The sequence below is a fragment of the Myxocyprinus asiaticus genome, chromosome 35 (assembly GCF_019703515.2).
Source record: "Myxocyprinus asiaticus isolate MX2 ecotype Aquarium Trade chromosome 35, UBuf_Myxa_2, whole genome shotgun sequence".
In the NCBI taxonomy this organism is placed as follows: domain Eukaryota; kingdom Metazoa; phylum Chordata; class Actinopteri; order Cypriniformes; family Catostomidae; genus Myxocyprinus; species Myxocyprinus asiaticus.
The window spans coordinates 29,767,490-29,792,018 of record NC_059378.1 but is presented as its reverse complement, the minus strand read 5'-3'; the positions used below and the strand labels follow the sequence as shown (position 1 = coordinate 29,792,018).

At 47.1% G+C, this 24,529-nt stretch overlaps 1 protein-coding gene across 1 annotated transcript in view; it reads left to right on the top strand.

Moving 5' to 3' along the window:
- Positions 1-23,616: 23,616 nt before the first annotated feature.
- The window catches only part of pip4k2cb (phosphatidylinositol-5-phosphate 4-kinase, type II, gamma b), a 42,091-nt gene continuing 41,178 nt past the window's right edge, over positions 23,617-24,529 (top strand). The window contains 2 exon segments of the mRNA XM_051673185.1: positions 23,617-23,628; positions 23,933-24,082. Of these exon segments, the coding sequence (XP_051529145.1) occupies positions 23,617-23,628; positions 23,933-24,082 (162 nt within the window).

Below are 24,529 nucleotides of genomic sequence, written 5' to 3'. Positions count from 1 at the left end.
TTTACTTACGTTTTTATTTTGGCGAGTTCCACGTGACAGGGATCAGAGAGAGATAGTTGCTATGAGTTGTTATGTGTGTCACTCCTCCACCATTTTTAATCAGCAAGTGTGTCATACCTCTGACTGAAGAGAGCAAGATCTCAGCAAAACATCTTTTAGTGTTAAAAGATTATAGATTAACCCTCTGGGGTCAACGGACGCGCTGGCACGTTCTACTGGATTTGTTCCTCATAACAGCAGAAACAACTTAAAATACTCGGTCAGTTTTGGGCATACAGATAAGTGTAAGACATCATTAGAAACTATAAAGGGTCTACTTTTATGTGTGTACACTCACAATAACAACAAAACCTTGTGCTTTTGTAAAATAAAGAAAATAAACAGTGCGCCGCATCTTTCTGAAACACGTCACAAAAATGAATTGAAACTCCATGAATACTTATCAGACAAACATGAAACATATGTCTAAAAAAAGCTTAAAATGTCTACTTTTAAATAAAACAATTCAAATTTAAAACAAATATTCTCCTGCAATGTAATCTGTATGAAACTAAAGAGATGTACAGTTTCTCCTGGCTCAGCTAATTATCGCTAATGTGATCACACCCATGTGCAGAGGGCGCTATTCATATGGTAATGTGCTGAGACAATCTATGCAAATGGTAAATGCCCCCAACAGTGCCTTAAAAAGCATCAAGTTCGTTCACTTTCCTGCACGTTTGGAAGATGGCATGCTACACAGGTGAGGAAGCTTCTGGATAGTGATGAAGAGTTCACATTTTCCTCAGAAGAAGAGCGGGACTCCGACGATGAATGTTTGCATTTTGAAGAGTGACTTGATCCAGCCGAGGATACAATTTCGGATGAGTAAGTCATTTAGTTTTACTTACATATTAGTTGACATGCTATTTTATATAAACATGTACATATTTTTCTAGTTGGACTATTTCCAGACTTGCCAGCCAGTATTCAGAGTATTGAAATTTGAAGTATGCCCTTATAGGCAAGTTTTAGTTACATTTCAATGTTGTTTAAGCTAAAGCAGGTATTTAAATTGTATGCTGTATGATATAAATATGATATGTAATATGATATAAAAGTAATATGAATGTTTAGATTATATTTTAACTAGTGTTTAATGCTGCCTCATTATCATCAACGAAGCTTGTGCCTGCAAATTAATATATTTTAAAATGCAATTTATTCGTATAGCTGAATTTTCAGCATCATTACTCCAGTCTTCAGTCACATGATCCTTCAGAAATCATTCTAATATGCTGATTTTCTGCTCAAGAAACATTTATTATTATTATCAATGTTGAAAACAGTTGTGTACAATTTTTTCAGGATTCTTTGATGAATAGATAGTTCAAAATAACAGCATTTATCTGAAATAGAATGCTTTTGTAACATTATACACTACCGTTCAAAAGTTTGGGGTCAGTAAGAAATTGGAAAGAAATTAACACTTTTTTCAGCAAGGATGCATTATATTGATCAATATATGCAAGTTGCCAGCGTGATGTTGGGCCTCATGTATTCAGATAGAAGACAAAGGCAGGCCTAACACAAGTCGTAAAACCTAACTCAGCCCCCACATTCCATGTCGTAAATCTTACTGATAAAAATCGCGCCAAAATCAAACAAAGGGAGTCCAAAACAGACTACAAGTCCATGAAGCCTTGCTCACTAAAGGATCGAACTCTCAACTCCTATTGGGTGAGGCACACAACAGAACGTCCCTCAAACATGACATCATCAGCAGTTGAAATACCTCTGAAATGTTTCGTGAGTTGCTTCCAGCGACTTTGTTTGCAGTGTGAAGACGCAGCTCTTTGCTGCTCTCAGGTGCAACCTCGTGGCACAAGGAAGTAACGTCCGACTTGAAACTGTGGCCATACAATCTCCATCTCGCTGGACGAGTTGAGATTACTCGGTGTTCAACCAAACACTCTAACGGATCCGAAGGAGACCGCCGAGCAATTCGCATCTTCATCCATTTGCCTACAGAAGTGAAGAGATAAAGATTTCTCTTCCATCTTCAATCAAGTCGACATTTCTGAGTTCTCCGCCAGCCCGCCGAGAATCAACAGCCGTATCACTGTTTAGTTTGTAGTTGTAAGTCGGAAGTTTATTGACTGCATTGTATTAATTATTAATTGATTTTACTGCATAAATAAACTTTGTTTATATTACAAAGAGAAGTGTTTTGGTTTGTTTTGCATACACCTGTGTCATGCTGATGGGATGTCAGTGCTCGGATTGAAACCTTCATTCATTGTCTTTTTCCCGAAAATCGATATACTTCGGATGTCGATTTTCCTAAGAAAACAAGAATTATTTTTGATGATCGAATTTGAAGGATCAATATGCTAGTATTAATTTTAATGAATGTTTCATCAATGTTAACAATTAACGATTATCTTTGATAATTGTTGATTTATAGGATTTAAAAAGCTAACATTGATTCTCATCAATGTTCTATTGATTTTAATAATTAATAACTATCTTTGATAATTATTAATTATTGCTAATAACCAAACTTGCTCCTAAACGTAGCGCACTGCATTTACTGGAGCCCCATATGAGGTTTTAATGAGTTAGATTCAATTGATTAATTTAAATATTAATTAATAACTACAGAAATAATTATTAATTATTTCTGATAGTATCCCTGATCTAAACAACCAGTAAAGCCCTACAGTGACCACACACTATATCATGTTTTGGTCAGTGTGGTGATGGGGGCGTGGCCAAGCAACATCTGTGCAGAGCAAGGCCGATAGAATGAGTGCGGTATGGGTTGGCAGCTGTGGGAAATCACCTATAACAGCTGTTTTGTGTTTGCAGTGAGAGCGGAGGGTGATTTAAAGGGCGATCCAGACTGCCGGAGGGGGAGAGAGAGAGAGCGACACGCGATCCTGACTGTGTGCATGTGTGTTTGCTGGAAAGCAAAAGCTTTAGGATACACTGGAGTGGGTAGAAATAAAGATTGACATTGACTGTTCACCTGGCCCCGCTTACTCCTTTGTACAAGAGCTATAGACTTGTCACAGTGGTGTCGAAACCAGGGAATTTGTTTGGAGGAAGGAAATGTCATCATGGAGTCCTTGCTGCTGGACGAACTCTCGAAGACCCTCGCCGGCATCCACCAGGCTTAAAATCAGGTCCTGCTTGAGCTATACATGGAACAGGAGTGGCGTTTTCAGGTGCTGGTCCAGGCTCAAGTGGAGGACCGGCAGGTGTTACAGAGCTTAGTACTCCAGGAAGGATCATCTACCATGACTACAGCCATGCTCACGAAGATGGGATTGCGAGATTACTGTCGAGCTGTTTGAGCAGACAGCGGAAGCATGGAAGTGGCCGAACTCCCAGCGGGTGGTTCACCTACTGCCGCTGCTGATGGGGGAAGCCCAGCTCAAGGCCCATCATCTTCTAGTCAACAACCTCCTGGTGTATGATGATCTAAAAAGAGCCATCTTTCAGTGCGTTGGCCGTAGCCAGGAGCAGCATCGCCAGCGCTCCTGGACATTGACACCTGGGGAGCTCGGCCGCCCGTTAGCCTTCTCCCGACAGCTCTGTGATGCCTGCCGAGGGTGGATTCTGGCTGAAGATCACGAAGCCGAGGAGCTACTCGATTTGGTGGTACTGGGGCAATTCTTCGCCTGGCTACCGAAAGGCACAGCGGAGTGTGTCCAGTGCCACCAATCGGCATTGCTGGATGGGGCAGTCCAGCTGGCTGAGGACCATATGGCGGCATATCTGGTGGCCGAGCCCTCTTCTCTTTCTCTCTCTCTCTCTCTCTCTCTCTCTCTCCCTTCCCTCCTCTTTCCCTCCCCCTCATCCCGTTCCTGTTCCCCGGAAATGGGGAATTCCTGTTCCAAAATCCATTCCCCGGTCTTGTGGTATGTTCATCCCATTGGCTTCCCCTAATCCTCTCCATTCTCCCCCACAGGCTGGTGAATCCACTGTTGCAGGTGTGGGCGTGAAGTCTGGGACATTTCCTGGGAGCTGCGGGGAACCTGGGCATTTCCAGGACCGATGCCCCACGATGGAGGTGGAGTCATTGGTCAAGGTCCCGGACACACCACAGGCCACCCTGATCGAGCAGGAGCATACTGGATGCCGGTGTGGATAAAAGGGGGGTACATATCAAGTCTTGGTGAATTCAGGTTGTAATCAAACCTCCATTCACCAAAGCTTGATTCAATCCGAGGCTTTGGATACAAGCTGCCGGGTGAAGGTAAGAGAATCCCCCAGTTTAGCCAAGAAAGTCATCTGCCTTCTCTGGGGAGTCACAAACAGTCATGGTACCATTATAAACAAAACTCAGTGTGGCCGGGAAAGACATTCTGAACTTTAGGTTCCATTTCTTGAGCTTTTCGCAGACAGCATTAAAGCCCCGTCTTTTCTGCTGCACTGTCTGAGAAAAGTCCTGTACAAAGGAAATTTAATTCCCCTGGAAAAACAGCGGACCCTTCGTTTTAGCTGCATTGATGATCTTACCCTTTTCCTGGAAATAATGTAGTTTCATTATCACTGGTCTCAGACGACACCTAGGCCGCTCAGGCTGCTGCGAGCTGGGCCTACCCAGTCTGTGTACGCAGTCCAGGCGTGTCAGCTCCAACTCTCCATCCAAGCCCAGGAAAACAGGTAGCCAAGACTGAAAATAATTGATGGGATTTGCGCCCTCCAAACTTTCAGGAAACTTTTGAATGATCAGGTTCTCTCATCTGGATCTATTCTCCAAATCATCCACTTTGGCTGACAGCTCGTCTAAGCATTGTAAAGCACTCCTTAATTTCATCTTGGTCGAAGCAAGTTCGTCCTCTTCTCCCGAAACTTGGGTTTCGACTTCGTCAATACGCTCTGCGTTGTCCTGAATTTTGTTCGTGATGTCCTTCATTTGGCTTAAAAAAGTATCAAACTTATTGTCCATGGCGGCGGTTATATGTCCTGTTATTTCAGCGACAAGTTTAAACCCCTGTTGGGCATGCTCGTGAGCATGTTCGCCTCTTCCACGTGCATTGTCTCCACTAGCCCGTTGCCTTTTACATATTCGTTGTTTTACCCATCTTTTCCACATTTTGGAGATTACTAGACATTGTTAGCAATTGTTTCATATAAATTTGTCTAAAAATATGAGCAAACTATGCTTTAAAAGGGTAGTGTGAGTGGGAGAGTCGTGGATCGCTCCTCTCAGATAAGTGGCATCACATGACACCCTTTACGATCTTTTTCAAAAACTTTTCCACCATGCAAGCGTTATATTCCACTGTCCGGTGGGCACGAGCTCAGTGAGACTGGTTGTTCATTGCAAACTCATGAGACTCAAAGATGCTCGCTATCAACTAACCTTCTTTCTGAAGGAAGATGCCGAACCATCTCCCTCCCACAATACTCCTTCTGTGGCACCTAAGGGACCACATGAGGAGGTGTGCAAGGCTGGGAAACAGAGTGCCGAGATTTTGAGGAGGAATTGTTGCAGGCACAAGTCTTGCATGCCTCCCCATCTACATTTCAGGTGTCTTTGCCTGTGGAATGTGCCTGTGATGACCTTTGCACCACGGTTGGGAAGCAGGGCACAATCATGTTTGGTAGTCAAGATGGGGATGGTGATGCACAGAGTCTCACTTGGCCAATGAGCTGGCCAGTATTTCCCCCTGCATTGTCACTGACACTGAGTTGATGCGGGTTTTTTCTCAGGCAGTCGATTAACTCAGGCTTCATTGGTCCCCCCCAAGCGAGCCAGAGTGATTTCGAATTGATGAATGGTTTCTACCAAATCAGCGCGACTCCCTGTCTCACCGGCCGGTACCATTTTTCCCAAGATGTACGACCAGCTCACCAACATGTGGCATTCGCCTTACTTGGTACAAACTCACATCTCTGGTGCGGCGGCCTTCTAGATGCTCAACCACACAGAACAAAAGGGCTATTCAGTGATTTCCCCGGTTGAGAAAGCAGTAGCAGCCCATTTATGCCTCTCCTCTGCACTGGAAAGGAAAGCCTGGCTGGTGCATCCATCTAAGCTGTGTAGACTCACATCCGTGCTTGCGGGTAAGGCCTACGCAGTGGTGGGTCAGGCTGGATCGACTATGCACTCCATGACGGTGCTGTAGGTCTATCAAGCCAACCTTCTAAAGTGATTGATGAGCAAGGGCCAGACCACGTGCTGTGCTACTGACTTGGTGCTCCGGGATACTAAAATCACTGCCCAGACCATCGGCACGTTGATGGGTAGCCTGCGGTCTTTGGTGCGCCATCTGTGGTTAAACCTCAGAGAGTGGCATGACAGAGACAAATCTTCTGTTCTTGACCTCCGGTGTCGCAGAAAGGCATGTATGGTGACACCATGAGGGCTTTCACCAAAAGTTTCCAAGCAGCTAGTTAGCAGTCACAAGCAATAAAGCACATTATGTGAAGCGTGGTGGCTCTGCTGCTCAATTGACATGATTGCGTTCTTCCTCGGGGCAGTGCCCTTCTATACTAAGTCCTCCAACTGCAGCTCCTAAGCAGAACATGGAGGGAGCGGTTAGGCCTTAACGCCCGTGGCCTAAGTGTAAGGTTCCGACACCAGACCTGATTCCTTCTGTGCACGGTACAGATGTCCCTTAACAGCCAGCCAGAGCTTAGCACACTACATCTGTCCGCTGGTTTTATTGACAAGATGACGTCATCTGTCGTAGGCCGCTTTCGACCAATGGCGTTTGAGACTGGGTCCATGGGCGGGACTTCGCATCCAGTTGTGAATTTGTGAAGGATCCTGGGAAACTGAGTTCAATGTCTCTCCTTTGATTATAGAACAACGTGCCATGAGGTCTCTGCTGCCATTTTGAGTGGGCCAAGGCCCTACACCACCCCCCCTTTGGTCATAATGTTGGGGTTCCTGCCACAGTCCTTGAGAGCAACCCAAAAGTTGAACAGTTCAGTCCTTGAGGACAACCCAAAAGTTGTACAGTCCATGTGTCCTGGGTTTGCATGAGCTTAGTTCCTGGAAACATTAACAGTTCATAAAGGCTTTCGACACCTGGGCAGTCATAGTAGGTAACATCTGGGCAGATGAATTCTAACTAGGCTAACTAACATAATTTCTATCAAAACATAGCACTTCACATCAGTAAACACATCAAACATTGCAACAACCCTTTGTTATCCCTGAGTTTTCAATGATTATGAAAAGGAAAATGGTAAAGATTGTTACAGTTAGTATAACTGTTCCTAGGCAGAGTTAGGAGCAGTCAGTGGTAGAGGGGTAGACAGGAGCTTGAAAAGCTGTGGAATGAGTATCATAGCATCCAGTCTAGTGTGTAGTGTTTGGGTGTGTCTGTACATGGCGTATGCTATACCTGCCATGATGATCCAACCACTGAGGAGCCCAATTGCAGTCAAACTGATGGGGTGTTCTTGATAAGCCGATAATTTTCCTATATGATTGAGAAATGTAGTCATGAGCCCAGTCGATTTGAGACTGAACTTTACTAATTTGGTCCCTTCAGCTAGAAGCTGTTGTTGAAGGGTATCATCAATAGTGAGTTTGTGGCCTCTGAATGCGTTCATCATCTCAATCTCTGAATTGTGTCTCTCTGAACTGAGATGGTGGAGGACAATGTTGGCTATATGTACAGTGGCCCCTTGTGGGACCTTCAAGAACACCGTTTGGTTTGGGATTGTTAATTTAGTGTTTGTGTCATGACGGTCGTATGACATTAGGATCTTGGTGGCAGGAATACTGACAAGCCATTGACTACCAGCTCTTTCTACCCTAGATTCTGTCCCTTTGTCTTTATCAGACATACTAGCCTGGCATTTTTGCTCTGGGGTGTCAGCCCTCAGACCGCACAGGTGGTCGGTTATATCTCTGATAAAGGGGTTGCTGGGGCAAACCCAGTGTATGTCCTTGGTGTTCGTACACATGCTCAGATTGGGAATAAGGTAGAGAGAGGGGTCATCATCGTGGTAGGCGAGCACAGGTGGTGTTTTGATATGTACATGTACATTATTCTTCCAAAACCCAACGTTCAATATGGATTTTAGTCAGTAAATGTTCTGTTACTCTATAATGGGTAAGTTAAGGATGAATCCTATCTCTAGGTACTGAGGATTTACATGAATGGGGATTGCACTGCCAAGGCTGAATGCCAGATGTATCTGAGAAGTTTGCACAATGGTGGTAGTGGCCGATCTAAGGATTTGTTCAACCATGTTTAGGGGAACTAGGTAGGATGGGATCTTTCCACCACTCAGGCTGTTAACTGACGTGCCAATTTCCCTCACAAGGTCATGCAATAGATCTCTAACTATTCGCACATATGTTATGTCTGACCTCACAACTTCTGACAAGGCATCCAGAGCATGCAAAGTGTTATTTAGAATTGCAGAATGCATGTTTACAGTTAGTATGGTACCCTGCAGGGTTTTACCCAGATCCTGTAATTGTTCTTGTTGTAACAGGAGTTTCTCTTTGTCATACCTCTGTGCCAGGGCGGCGCTAAGGCAGTGGGAGGAGAAGCTCACCTCTAAGTGAAACTCCTTATCCTTGTCTGGGTAGGCAAGGCAAGGGGCTGAACAGAGCTTTGCTTTCAGTTCTCTGAAAGCCTGCTCTTGAGGGTCTCCCCATTCAAAGACCTTGTCTTTCTCGAGGAGCTCGGTAAGGGGCCTGGCTATCTCCACATAGTCACCACTGACCCTTGGAGAGGGCCAGCTTGGCTCCTGTGCTGGAAAGCTGGCTGAGTACGTATTGTATTTCGGTCAGGTGTGCTTCAAATGTCTGACTTCGCATGAGGATGTCATCCGCATAGATCAGGTTGCTACAGGCAGCAGCATCACTCATGGCTTTGTGCAAGAAGATATGAAACTCAGCTGGGGAGTTTGAATATCCGAATGGGCATCGGTTCCAAGTGAACTGTCGACTGCAAAAAGAGAAAGCCAGCTTGTACTGATCCACTGGGTTGACTGTCATTGTCCTAAACCCATTGGACACGTCGACGGTCGAAAAGAAACTCTTTTCACTTTCACAAGTTCCTGATCCAGGTGGATCATGGGCCATCATGAAAGAGGGACCTGTTTGTTCAGTTGTCGATAGTCAGTCGTCAAGCGCCACTTTCCATTTGGCTTCAACACCGGCCACAATGGTGAGTTGTATGTGGAGTTACACTCCCGAATAATGCGTTTCCTCAGCAACGTGTCAAGTATCTCTTGGATTGACTCGTAGATGGCTAAAGGAATTCTGTACTGGCGTACGAATGTGGGTGGTGCATTTGGGTCAGTTGGGATACGAACTGTATGTAGTTCGGTGATTCCACAGTCGTTGGAATCCCTTGAAAAGATATGTTGGAAGTTCACCCGAGTGAACAGCGAGGACATACACAATCATGTCCGTTTCCGTGCCCAAGGCAGTACTGCAGATTTCTTTATTGTGTAGCACCTCATGACAAGCAACAGTGATCATTTTGTTTGGGAAGGTGAGAAGGAGGGGTTTGAGGTTCTCCCCCCTCATCAAGGATGGAGACAGCTCTCCAATCACAGGCACTGTCAGCTCGAAGTCATGAAGTGAGCTGTCGATCAGCAACCCTAATGGTCTACGTGCCGTCACAACAATTGGAATGTTTGTTAGGTTCTGGACAAGCAAGTAAGCTGAGCGGTTGTTGAGCTCAAGCAGAGGTGTACCACAGATGGTCAGGCTGAGTTCCCAGAAGTATGGCAAGGGTTGGAAGAATGCCTGTGAACCAGTATCATCTGTCCCTTGAGGATCATGAGGTGGACAGGGGCACCTGCAGTTCTAGCTGGGATAGTCAGGTCAAACTCGCTTGCTGCCTGACACGCTTGAGGGATGGTCTGATCAGACAACATGTGTTCTGGATCAACTGCAGCCAGATGGTTTTCAATGCTTGCCTGAGACCATAGGACCTGGTTGACAGTGTCCAGCAGAGCACCTAACCTAACAAGGATATCGGCCCCCACGAGGAGTGAGGGGTCAAGCTGGGGAATCACACTCATGAAGTACGTAAACCTCTTCTTTACAATTTGAATGGAAAGAGCACATATCCCAATAGCCTTAATGGGCCTCTGCGGTGACTCTGCAGAAAGAAGGCGGTGACTTTTGTGCACGAAAGACAGAGAGGAGCTGTTCTGACACAGCTTGTCGTACAAAGCTTGACTAATGGCAGACTTTTCAGACCAGAGTGCGACAAGCACATCAGGTACCGAGATACCATTAGCATGCATGCCTCCATCTATGCAGGGGCTATACAAAGCTGGGTTTGAGTTTTGTAGTGAGCAAAGGAATGATTTGTGGGTGCTCACGGGTCCGCCAAGCTGCGGTGTCGGTGGAGTCACAGATGACTCAAGAGGCTCAGAGCCAAGATGAGTCTGGATGTCTGGGTAATGACAAAGCGCTGACTCAAGAACAGTGTCACAAGTGGTCTCTCCTGACTCTTTGATATAAGTGACTCGGTCGTCTGAAGCGTGATGGCTGTGGGCTAGACGGACTGGATTCAGGGTTGCGACCTGGGCCCACATGTGCCCGCGAAGGCAGTTGATCAGCGGGGCCAGTCGGTCCAGCAGGTCGTGGCTGATTAGAAGTTGTTCTGTGTCGAAAGCACAGATGTAGATGGGATGATTGAGGGTCATCTCCTGGAAGGTGATATCAAGCCAAGCGCACTTTTGTGATGGGGGCTCTGTTTTGTGTGTAGCTGACAAGGCTCACATCACAGGGACCTGTCTGCAGTGGTTTACCAAGAGAGAGCATTGCCCTGGTGACTTCTGCAAAAGTCTCCTCGCACATTAGGCTGATTTCAGACCTAGTGTCCTGTAACGCATGGATGTCTATACACCTTCCTACCAACACTGAGGTGTATATGTGTCTGGCATTACCCTTGTCTCCCAAGGTCTCCCAAGAACTGAAAGAGCGGAGCATGGGTATTGGGCATGACTTCCACTGGGTGCGTCTGGGTCTTCCCTGTGTTCTTCTCCCAGCCTACAAAGTAGACTCTGGGGGAAGGGGGGAGTGTATGGCCTAGTCACGCTGACAGACTGTCACCATCTGGTTTTTTGTGGCCATCGTCTGGCCCTTCGATGTGCTTTGTCACGTCCGCTAGGCTTTTCTGGATGAGGCTGAGCTGATGCTTCAGATCACTCTTTCCGGGAGGCTCCGAATGATTCCCTTTATTTCCATTCCACTGTCTGGGGTTTTTCACAAACCCAACATTCCTTTTCTTTGGAAAGGGATTCTGTTTTTTCTGTTTTTTCTGACCCTGGGAGGGACCCTTGTGGTCATTCCCTTGGTTCCTCCAATGCCCTGTGGGTGGTTGGGCAAGTGTTTTGGGGCTGCCGCTTCATAGCTTACTCTAGGTTGAGGTATTTCATAGCCCTCGAGCCCTAAGTCTGCCCTCTCTGAAGACTGGATGTCTAGGACTCTGACATTGTCTTCTGGTTTTTCAGTCAGACACACGACTGTTTTCCAAGTCATTTGGGCCATCTTTCTAATTCCCTGCATGGGTAACGTGGGTTTGCACGCAGGGGTGGAGGTTATGGAGGAAGAGAGATCTGAAACATCGCTCTTCTTCCAGACCTGGCTCATTACTTCCTTGGAAGTATGCATTCCTTAAACGCCTGTAGTACTCCCTAGGAGGCTCCAACCGCTTCTGTTGGAGGCAGATGGCACTGAGGGTGGCTGATATTTCATCAGTATATGGCGAGTACTCCTCGCACAGAACCCTGCAAAGCCTCGGGTAGCTGTCATGAATGCGCAGTGGTTGAGTCTCGACGAAAGCGTGGATGCTTCTGGAAGTTGTTTTGCAGATTTTCAACTTCTCACACGCCGAGGCATGAGGCAAGTCGGCAAGATAATGTTCGATTTCCCTGAGGTAATCGCTGACATTTGAATCTCGGCTTGCTGGGTCAAAATGTTCTATGTCCTTTGCAAAGGAGTCAAGCTGGCGCATGCGTAGACCTGTGTCTTGGTCCCGTTTGTATCCATCTGACTCGTCAGAGGATGAGTACCAGTGCCTGCCCCCATTGCCATGGCGTTGGGTGAGACCACTTCCTCCTTGTGGTGAGGAAGGTGTCCTGCTGGGGTGGGGCCTAAAAGATGCCTGAGGCCCCGAAATGTGGTGGACTCATGTTTCGAACAGGGATGCGCTCTAGCTCCGGGAGTTGGAGCAATAGTTTCGAAATACTACCTGAACCAGGGGTGGGGTATTTTGCCATCAGTGCCATCCTCTGAGTCCTCTGCCCCACTCTGGTCAAAGGTGGGGTAGCGGAGAGCTTCTTGAGCTTTAGCCCGTATGTCTCAACTCTCTTGCCGGACTCGGTCATCAGTGACCTCTCGGCTTTCTTTTTCAGCTGACTGGAGTCTTTATACACACTCCTCCAGCATAGTATTTGTAGTCTGGAGGTCTCGGTGTAAAGCGCGATTGCTTGCATCAAGCCGACTTCACTGGGCTGTAAGTGTCTTTACCTCATCCTTGAGTGTTGCTATTTGCAACTGGGCCTTGTGGTGGTAGAGTAGAAACAGCCTACCAACTACCTCCTGGATAGTGGTTACCTTCCCTTGAGGATCGTGTGCATTATCTACCACGGCAGCCATTTCAGCGTCACACTGAGATTGTGTGTAGCTGTTAAGCTCCTCCCTTTCTTCTCTAGAGACAAGGAGGAGGTCAGCGACCCAGTTGGACAGTGAGGTTTCCTCACCTGACCTGGGAGCTTCAGCTCCGGATGCTGATGGGGACTGGCAACTCATATCTCCCTGGTTAGACAGGTGAGAGGGTGATGTCCAGTGGAACCCTATAGGAACTCTTTATGAGTTAACAATTCTGAAACCTTAGCTGAGTTTTCAGGGTGGTGACTTACGACACCCGTTGCTCTGTGGGAAACACTGACGCACCAGTCGTTATCCCGAGAAAAGAATGCACAGGGGGAACCACTTACCTGTCACTCACGAGCAACTGAGTGACAGGGAAGTATTATTAACTGTTCCTTGAGCTGCTAATTTAGGTGTTAATAATCACAGTATGACTATCAGTACGTCAGACTACTTTGTTAGTATCTAGCGACTGAATCTCTCAAACACAAACAGAAAGAGTAATGAATTAGTACCAAACTAGCAACCACTAACACAACACTTGCAATGATTCACAACCACAACCGGCCTTGTGCCTTTGCAGTTTGAACTCCCTGGAGAAAAAGGAAGCCAAGAGGGGAAACCTTTGGCTACTCTAAAATATTTAGGAGTTATTTGCAATAATACTGGAAACAATTATTATGTAGGTGCTACTGGTTGTTTAAATCAGTTTTACTATCAGAAATAATAAATAATTAATTGTTATTAATTATTGAATAATTAAATAATAGAATTTAACTCATTAAATTCTATTCTCAGGGCACCACTCAAGAGAAAAATGATAGAAAGTTACTGATCGAGTCTCATAAAAACAAAATCTACCCTGAAGGTATTGATACAGTGATATATTTTAATTTTTGACAATTTTATTTGTTCAATTAATATGATCTTCCTAAAGAAATTCAGTTATTTTTATTTATTTATAAACCTATTTCCCCTATCACCTTCTTTAACATACACTTTAATTGTAATAATTATTATACCGCATACGTGTACAAATTTCCTATATGCTGTCAATTTACTTTTAGGATCACTATCCAAATAGTGCCAAACCACAATAACAGCTACTTTTTCTTAGATAAGATGAATCCTTATTTCTTTATTTTATTCTTTATTCTTTTTTTCCTTCCAAGTTATTTTTACTTGGCACACAAAGAATGAAAGATTATTTTATCACCCTTCATTTAGATAAATCATTACATTTAGAAGATGAATGTATATCTTACTATTTTAATTTATTTCCTACTACAATAATCTGTAAAGCCAACAATTTTTCTAATTTCTTTCACCTTCACTTTTTAATACACAGCATTCATACAAGTCCCTTTATTATTTTGTGGGGCTCAAATTCTCATACATACATGTCCCCTTTTTTGGGCTCATACACTCATTCTTTGTCCTTTTACTTAAGGCTCATTCTCTCATTCTTTGCCCATATTATTATTTAGGGTTCAATCTCTCATCCACTCCTCTCAAGTATGACAATAATTGTGCCCTCTGTTGAATCACACTTACATGACAGTCCAGAAAGCACCCACTGTCCACAAGATACAGAGTTTATTTTCTCATACAGCCACAGTCACAGATATACTCACACAGACACAGACTTAGTCACAGACACTTATATATACACTTTTTACAAACACAAGGCATTTATAAACACAGAGCTCTCAAAGAATACAATACAATTCTAAAATGCAACTATTCTACCCCCCTCTTAGGTGACTTGCAGGATTTGCCTTTCTTGCCTTCCTGGCTTTTTTTTTTTTTGATTTACTGAAATTCATCATGGCCCCCTTAACAGTAAAAACAGATAATTACAGGATTTGCCTACCTGGTCAAAAACCTGTCTCTCTGTTGTGGCTTCTGCCGCCTTTATGAAGAATCACTCTCAAAGTCTTAAGGTTTTGATGCCAGAAGATAGACTTTATTATCAGAGATAGCAAAGCCGAGTCAGTCTGCAGACTCCAGTAAATGGGTTCCTTCCCACTTATATATGATCTACCAAGGCATGGCCAATACATTCCATACATGTCACCATTATACATCGTCCTATTCTTTGACTCCAGTCCATTTATTTTAAGAAATGGACAGGAGCCACCTGTGAAGGAACTTCACCATATATTTTCTCAGCAGTCATGAGAGCAGTTTTACCCTATGTGAGCACATTCCATTACTATACGGGCTGCTTCATACACACACACTAAAATTCATGCTTAACCTTCGGAAATAATTGAAGAATAAAATGGCTATATTTACATTGATTATACTTGATTAATTTATACTCAGCTTGATAAAAATATTCTACATATCCCCCCTCTGAGACTTAAATAAGTCTCACCTTCACTGTCCTTATTTAGAGTGCAGTCTCATAATTCAGTCGCCTCAGTTATGCTATCTAGTGACTAAGTTAAGTCACACAGCCTCATTACCAGTGACCAAATTATGCAACCGCACTCTGGTGGAGATTACAGAACCAAACGTCTCCATTCAATTTTGATTAAGAACGGAGTAAAAGATTCTGTTCCCTTATATTTTCATTCAATAATTGAAACATTTTAGCATGTTATAAACATGAGCATGCAATTGGTTCAGCCTTGCCTGTGGTTGTCACAGTCATGCAGAGTATATCAGACATAAAAACAAAATATTCATCATAATATTAAGAGTTCTTTTTTGTAGTGTAGATATCTTCAACCCAGATACTTTGCGCATCGTAGAGGGTCACCCTTTGGGGAGAGGTTAGGCTAGCACTTACACCCAGGGTGTGGCTCATCATTATTCATCTTCTTCATCTTCATTTGAGGTACTTGAATCCTTATCCAATGTTTGTGAATCCCAATTTTGTTTATACAACCAATCCTGATTATATACACTTTGGTTACCCTCTAAAATCACTTTCCCATTATCTTGACATCTTAGCATTTCCATTTGCTTAACCATGGCTTTGATAACTAGTGACCTTAATAAAGGAAGTACACAACAAAACGTCATGGTTACTTGTGTAACCTCCATTCCCTGATGGAGGGAACGAGACGTTGTGTCGATGTAATGACACTAGGGGTCACTCTTGGGAGCCCGAGACACCTCTGGTCTTTGATAAAAGGCCAATGAAAATTGGTGAGTGGTATTTGCATGCCACTCCCCCGGACGTTACACAAGTAACCATGACGTTCCCTATCTGTCACTCACTTGACGCTGTGTCGATGTAGTGACACTAGGAGTCACTATACGTAATGCCACAATTGGCTGAACTGTGTTACATGAACTGGCGGTGTGTGGTGGGCAGACTACTGTGTGCCTCATAGCCAGCACACCAGGTCGACACGTAACCTCCCCCAATATAGTTATGAGTGTCGAACAGCCCTTTGGGGACAAGTCAACTACCCAAAAGATAGACAGGCTAAACCAGTCGTGGCCTCTTTTCCCCTTCTTTTTTCTCACTCTCTAAAAAAGAAAGGGGATTATCCGACTGGGCCGCCAGGTCTAGTCGGGGGGTGTCCCTCCCAAGGGGAAGACACCATGAAGACCACACCTCGCCCAAAGAGAGGGGGATATTTAAGTGGAAAAATACGTCACATGGTCTTTCCAACCATGTGGAGAGTCTTCAAGGTAGATCCTACCCAACGGGGAGGAGTTACTACAAACATGGAGACTGGGGCAGAGGGGCTCTGCCCAAGGAAGACGCAGTTTGCCAACAGGGAAACGAACTAGTGGAAGATATATAATCGCATGGGGTTAGCCTTACAGGGAACAGCCATATGCGGAGCACCTACCCCAGAACAGGACTCTTAGTTAGCACGTGTACTGGGCCAGCAGCGAGTCTCTCCGAAAACTCGACTGCCACAGGGCTCGGAGGAAGTCAACCAGGGAACAAACTTGAGAACACTACTGGGAATTAATGCCGCACGTCTTCAGCTCAAAAGGAGGTGGAAGGCGCTATTTGCAAGCGATACACCCGGCCGGCTATCCCGGGCTTATCCGCTTGTGTTGCGTGCCACTACCAGGGATGAAACCGGTTCCACCCGGAGGTTGTAGAACCTTGCAAAGGTGTTGGGTGTTGCCCAGCCCGCTGCTCTGCAAATGTCTGTTAGAGAGGCACCCCTGGCCAGGGCCCAGGAAGCCGCTACACCCCTGGTAGAATGGGCTCATTGCCCTACCGGGGGCGGCATGTCCTGGGCGTGTTATGCCATAGTTATGGCGTCAATGAGCCAGTGGGTGATCCTCTGCTTGGAGACAGCGCTTCCTTTCCGCTGTGCACCAAACAGACAAAGAGCTGCTCAGAGATTCTAAAGCTCTGCGTGCGATCCAAATAGATGCGTAAAGCGTGCACCGGACACAGCAATGACAGGGCTGGGTCTAACTCCTCGTGGGGCAGTGCTTGCAGGTTCACCATCTGGTCCCTAAAAGGGGTGGTGGGAACCTTGGGCACATAGTCCGGTCTGGGTCTCAGGATCATGTGAGAGTAGCCCGGACCGAACTCCAGGCACGTTTCGCTGACAGAGAATGCTTGCAGGTCTCCTACCCTCTTGATGGAAGTGAGCGCAGTCAGGAGGGCAGTCTTCAAGGAGAGTGCCTTAAGCTGGGCTGACTGCAAAGGCTCAAAGGGGGCTCTCTGTAGACCCTGAAGAACTACAGAGAGGTCTGATGAGGGAACGAGGCGTGGTCTGGGGGGGATTCAGCCTCCTGGCGCCTCTTAGGAACCTGATGATCAGGTCGTGCTTCCCTAAGGACTTACCGTCGACTGCGTTGTGGTGTGCTGCTATGGCGGCAATGTACACCTTCAAGGTGGAAGGGGACAGTCTCCCTTCCAACCTATCCTGCAGGAAGGAAAGCACTGATCCGACTGCGCATCTCTGGGGGGTCTTCCCGTCGGGAAGAACACCACTTAGTGAACAGATGCCACTTAACAGGCATACAGGTGCCTCGTAGAGGGGGCCCTAGCCTGAGTGATCATGTCTACCACCGCAGGCGGGCCAGTAGGGTGCTACCAGGATGACCTGCTCCTCCTCCTCCCTGACCTTGCACAGGGTCTGTGCAAGTAGGCTCACTGGGGGAAACACATATTTGCGCATGCCAGGGGGCCAGCTGTGTGCCAGCACGTTTATGCCAAGGGGGGCCTCAGTCAAGGCGTACCAGAGCGGGCAGTGGGGAGGATTCTTGGGAGGCAAACAGGTGCGCCTGTGACTGTCGAATCGACTCCAAATCAGCTGGACCACCTGAGGGTGGAGTAACCTGTCGTGACAGCGCATCCGCTGTAGTGTTGAGGTTGCCCGGGATGTGAGTGGCTCGGAGACGGCGGGCGAGTTGTGACATACAACGAGAGCCTGTCTGTCTGAACTAACATGTGCTTGCCCTGGATCAACGGCCGAAACCTCCGCAGGGCGAGCAGAATTGCCAACAACTCGAGACAGTTGATGTGCCAATGCAGTCGCGCCCCAGCCCATTTTGGAGGTGTCCGTCGTGACCACGATGCACCTGGAGACCAGTTTTAGCGGAACACCTGCCCATAGAAACAAGAGGTCGGTTCAAGGGCTGAAAAGACAGTGACAGACCGGTGTGATGACCTCACGATGTGTCCCGCGGCGCCATGCCCATCTCGGGACTCGAGTCTGAAGTCAGTGCTGAAGCAGTCTCATATGCATCAACCCGAACGGGTGGCCACCGCTGAGGATGCCATATGCCCCAGGAGCCTCTGAAAAAGTTTCAGTGGAACTGCTGTTTTCTGTTTGGATGCCTTCAAACAGACCAACACCAACTGGGCGTGCTTGTTCGTGAGGCGTGCTGTCAAAGAAACTGAGTCCAACTCCAAACCGAGAAAAGAGATGCTCTGAACCAGGAGGAGCTTGCTCTTTTCCCGGTTGACCCGAAGCCCTAGTCGGCTGAGGTGTGAGAGCACCAAGTCCCTGTGTGCGCACAGCATGTCCCGAGAGTGAGCTAAGATTAGCCAGTCGTCGAGATAGTTGAGAATACGAATGCCCACCTCCCACGTCTGTACACGTCCTTCAGGTCTACCGCCGCAAACCCATCTTGATGCCGGACGCTCGCCAGAATGCGTTTTTGTGTCCGCATCTTGAACGGGAGTCTGTGTAAAGTCCAGTTCAGTACTCACAGGTCCAAGATTGGCCGCAACCCACTGCCTTTTTTTGGTACGATGAAGTAGGGGCTGTAAAACCCCTTCTTCATCTCGGCTGGAGGGACAGGTTCTATCGCGCCCTTCTGTAGGAGGGTAGTGATCTCTGCGCAAGGTAGCAGAGTTTTTGTCCTTCACCAAGGTGAGGTGGACACCGCTGAACCTGGGTGGATGCCCGGCGAACTGAATCACGTAGCAGAGTCGGACAGTCCGGACCAGCCATCGCGATGGATTGTAAAGCGCAAGCCATGCTTCCAAGTTCTGCGCAAGGGGGACCAAAGGGTCAACGTCGTTGGACGTACTGGCAGGTGGGGCCTCATGGTGGGGCGGTGCTCGAGGCAAAGTCCTTGATGGTGTCACCGAATAGGCCAGCATGGGAGATGGGGGCAGCAAGGAATCGTGTCCTGTCGGCCTCACCCATCTCGACCAGGTTGAGCCAAAGCTGGCACTCCTGGACCACTAATGTGGACATCGCTCATCCTTCGCTCGGAGAGCGAAGTCGGTCGCGGAGCGCAATTCCTGCATCAATCCCGGGGCGGAACTACCCTCGTGCAGTTCTTTTAGCGCCTTGGCGGACTTGCAGGAGAGCCATGGCGTGCAGGGCGGAGGCAGCTGTCCAGTGGCACCATAGGCCTTGGACGGGGGCTTTGGGCACCCGTGCCAGGTGGCGGCACTCTGCGGGCATAGGTGCACTGTGAGCGCCTTTATCCACCGGGGGATTGCTGAATAGCCCTTGGCCACCCCACCATCGAGGGTAGTGAGGGCGGGGAAGCTGAAAAGATCGGGACCGGGGCAGTAAAAAAGTGCCTCCCACGACCTTGTCAGCTCTTCATGCACTTCTGGGAAGAAAGGAACAGGGGTGGGGCGTGGCTTTGAGTGGTGCTGCGAGCCCAGGAACCAATCATCGAGCCGCGAGGGTTCAGAGAAGAGCAGAGGGTTCCACTCTAGCCGACACTCACGGCTGCCAGGGAAAGCAGGTCGTCTTCTCTGCATCAGCCTGTGACTGGGCAATCGTCCCCAAGGGAGGAGCCCATATGAGGCTTCCGCATCCGACTGGACGAGCCCGCTCTCCGATGCTGCGCTCGAGAGCTCATCACTTTCACGGGCTCCGAATAAGAGATCGAACTCGCCGTGAGACGAGCCGGCGGACTCATCCGGAAGCCCGATCGGGGCAGACGAGCATGCTAGGGAATGGGAGGTCCGCAGGGGGATACCCGGTGGAGGCGGTCCCATTGGGGTCCCCAAATCGGCCCCAGTGCTAGCCGCACTGGCCTCATACCCATGGGTAAAAGGACCGAGGCGAGGAGCCTCTGGAGTGGCTTGCTTTCTTACGAAGGCGAGCCGCGACCGCATCGTTGCCATGGACATGTCCTCGCAATGAGTACATGACCATCCACGAATGCTGTCTCCACGTGAGCAGTGCCCAGACACGGAAGACAGTGATTGTGACCGTCAGAAGGCGAGAGATAACGAGCGCAACCAGGAATAACACACAATCGGAAAGGCATCTTTAAAAAGACGTGTCTTTAAAAAGACGTTCCGTGTGTGCTGCTCTTTTAGAGAAATATACTCTTATTTCTGCCGAAGCGCCCAGGGGCATTCTCTGCAGTGCACCAGAGCAGAGGAGGGAGAAGCCGCTGAAATGCGCCGTCAGATCCAGCAGAGGTGAATGAACAGTCGTGGGAATTCAGCTTAGTGAGCATGACCGTTTGGCTCCAAAGAGAAAATCTGAATGAGTGGTTGCATACCAGCTCCTTTTATACCCGTATGTCCAGGGGAGTGGCATGCAAATACCACTCGCCAATTTTCATTGGCCTTTTATCAAAGACCAGAGGTGTCTTGGGCTCCCAAGAGTGACCCCTAGTGTCGCTACATTGACACAATGTTGAGTGAATGACAGATAGGGAACAAGGGCTTAAATACACAGGGGCAAACAAGGGAATGAGGAACACCTGTGGAAACAATCAGGGGAGAACCAATCATAAAATGAAACTACAAAGGACTACAAACTAACAGGAAACAGGAACATGGGAACTAAACAAGAATTTCAACATAAGTCAAATGCAAACACAGGGAATACATGACAGAGCCCCCCTTTTAAAGAGTGGATTCCAGATGCTCAAAAAAAATTTGTCCATGGGGTGTGGGGGAAAACAGGCAGTTCGAGAGGGCTCAAGGGGCAAGGGGGGCAGAGGGACTAAGCAAAGAGAGGGAGGCTGAGGTGGAGCTGGGGGCTCTGAAGACCGAGGCAGAGCTGGTGGGAGTGAGGACCATGGAGACAGAGCAGATCAGGCGGATGGCCAGGAGACCGAGGAGACCAGAGCAGATCAGGCGGACGGCCAGGAGACCGAGAAGACCAGAGCAGATCAGGCGGATGGCCAGGAGACCGAGGAGACCAGAGCAGATCAGGCAGATGGCCAGGAAACTGAGGAGACCAGAGCAGATCAGGTGGGCAGCCAGGAGACCAAAGAGATGACCTCAAGGTGAGAACTGGGTCAGGAGTCCTGGTAGGTGGCCGCAGGGCCGAGACAGGGTCAGGAGGCCTGGGAGTTGGCCGCAGGGCTGTGACAGGGTCAGGAGGCCGGTGAGGTGGCCGCAGGACAGGGATTGGGTCAGGTGGCGGAGCCACTGTAGGTGGAGTCTCTGGGGGTGGAGCCGCTGAAGGAATAGTATATGGGGGCAGAGCAAATAGTCTCTGGGGCGGATCCACTGGAGGAATAGTCTCTGGGGCTGGAGCCGCCGGAAGAATAGTCTCTGGGGGCGGAGCCAGGAGAGGCTCGCGGGGCGCAGCCATGGAAGGTGGAGTTGTGGGAGGCTCGAGGGGCGAAGCCAAGGAAGGTGAAGCCATGGGAGGCTTGAGACAAAGAGTCCTGGATGACTGGGAAATGACCTCCTTGGTCACGAACATGGGAAGATACTCGGGAACAACCTCTGTGGTCGTAAACACTGGCTGAGACTCAGAGATGACCTCTGTGGTCGTGCGCATGGGAGGAGACTTGGGAACAACCTCCGTGGTCGTGAGCTTGGGCAGAGACTCGGGAACGACCTCCGTGGTCGAGAACATGGGCAGAAACTGAGAAATGACCTCCGTGGTCGTGTATATGGGAAGAGACTTGGAAATGATCTCTGTGGTCGTGGGCATGGGCAGAGACTCGGGAACGACCTCTGTAGTCGTGGGCATGGGCGGAGACTCAGGAACAACCTCTGTAGTCGTGGGCATGGGCGGAGACTCGGGAATGACCTCTGTAGTTGTGGGCATGGGCGGAGACTCAGGATCGACCTCCGTGGGTATGAACAAGGGCAGAGACTGGGAAAAGACCTCCATGGTCGTGCACACGGGAAAAGACTTGGGACCAGAAGCCTTTCTTCTCCTACTCCGGATGGCCGAAGTTGACAACGCTGGCTCTGGGTAGGACGGACGAGGCTGGCAACGCTGGCTCTGGGACGGACGGACGAGGCTGGCAACACTGGCTCTGGGACGGATGAGGCTGGCAGCGTGGGCATTGGCTCATTGGCTGTGGCAGGCGTGGGCGTTGGCTCGTTGGCCGTGGCAGGCGTGGGCATTGGCAATTTGCGAGGTAGGGTGTTCATGACCCTACGCACTGACATCAGTGGCTGATCATTCAACTTGGAGACAAAGGCCATGGAAAGCTTGGAGCAAGGGGCCGTGGAGGGCTTGGATGAGGGAGCCGAAGAAGCAGGTTTTGGCCCGGGGTTCCCACCATAATCCACTATGTAGGGGGAACCGCAGAGTTCCAGAGCCTTCTCCACCTATTCTCTGAGTGTCCAATGAGGATCAGCCAGAGGCATCAGTTCCTTCAGTGCACCATTCAGACAGGCCCGGAAGAAAACCACCAGAGAGCGGTCTGTATAGTGCACTGAATTCGCTAATTTGAAACTCACGGACATGATCCTCAATAGGACAGTCCCCTTGTTGAAGAAGCAGAATTCTGACTGCCGCTAGATCCATGAGAGGTCAGTCTTTCTGTAACAAGTCAGGAGAGAATGGAGGATCTAAATGCAGAGTCTTTAAAAAAAGCAAAAGTAAACCAGGTAACTCGGAACATAAAGAAACAAAACACAGGGAACAAACGTACAAAGCACAGAGCTCCAAAAAGGACATAAAGGCAGCATAATCCATACCTTCTGAAGCAATACGATCACTTCAAATAAGAAACAGACCAGAATTCACTTATTCACAATAAATCTTGACATCCGGTCCAATTGGAACACAGTGCAGGCATCAAGATGTTGATTCTTTGATGCTACAAGCATCAAGTCCTTAATGCCCATATCAGTACATCAATAAACCGTTGCTTTTTTATTTTCTAGTGTTTACCATCAACCTTTTGGTGACTGCAGTACATATTAAAAGTATCCCAAAAAGCCCACCCCACAACTCTTTCATTTTAACTTGTGTATGCATTTTTAAAATAGCCCAACTGGGCATGCTTTGTGTACAGCGCTGTGCGCATGCGTCAAGTGTGTGGAAGTGTGTGAACAAGCTTCTCTCATGAACGCGCTTGGAAGACTGCGCATGTCATGATTTATAGTGAATAATTTTTCGGCTGTTTTTCACCAAAAGCAACCGTATCGCTTCAAAAGACATGGATTACACTACTCAAGTTGAATGGTTACTTTTATGTTGCCTTTATGTTCTTTTTGGAGCTTGAAAGTTTTGGTCACACAACCTTCAAAAAAAAACATTTTGTTTCACAAAAAAAAAAAAAAAAAAAAAAAAAAAATAGAAAAAGAGTTAGAGACAGCACTAGGGTGAGTAAATTATTAGAGAATTATAATTTTTGGGTGAACTATTCCTTTATCTGGCAGCATTTTTGTGGACAAACCACAATGTTTTGGTATGTTAGCCAAGGTTTGTAAAAATGAAACTTTACCAAAACATTGACAACCTTGTCATAAAGTAATGTCCTGCTAACTACTACTAACTGGTTATGTCATTTGCTGCTGTATAGTTATGTCAAGGTCTTTGCACTGAAATTACACAGAGTTTCATAAAATGAATTTTATGTATTGAAACTAGTGTATTGTATTAAATATTTATGCACAGACATGCACTAGAGTATGAGATACTCCTGTTAATGTGTATGGTATGGATTTGATATGTTGTTATTTAACTGGTTAGATTTAACAATTGTGTCCAAATTTTATATCTTCAGGTTTCTCTAACGCGAAGTCCTCCAGCGAAGGATGGTGATGATCAGGAAGTGGGATTGTTGCTGACATCATATGATCACACACTCATTGTCAAAAAAATCTCCCGTGAGGAGGTGGAAGACATGCACAATATCCTTTCAGAATACCACCAGGTATAGTGTAATTTTTCAAAAGGTACACACAGAGGTACACACTTATTTATGTGTGTTTAGATTTCGATTTACTGTATAATGGTACACTCAGTAATTGTTTCCTCATTATAAATGTTTTACAAAAAGAAATGAATACAGTATGTTTAAAATAATGTACAGTCACTTTATATGAAGACCCTATTCATATCAGTAGCCAAATAACCCAAATTTCCCCTGTTATCGGGAAATAAAGGAATCATGTCTAACTGCGAATAGCAGGTTTCTACAATTGCATCAGTAACCCAAAATCTCTTCTCTTGTGTGATGCTGCATCCACACCAATAGGTGCCACAATCCAAGACAACATATCGGACAAGGAAACGTAAACACAAAATTACTGAGTGCACCTTTAAAGGACTAGATCAAGTCCATATAATATATCATTATAATGTCATTTATGAACAGGGA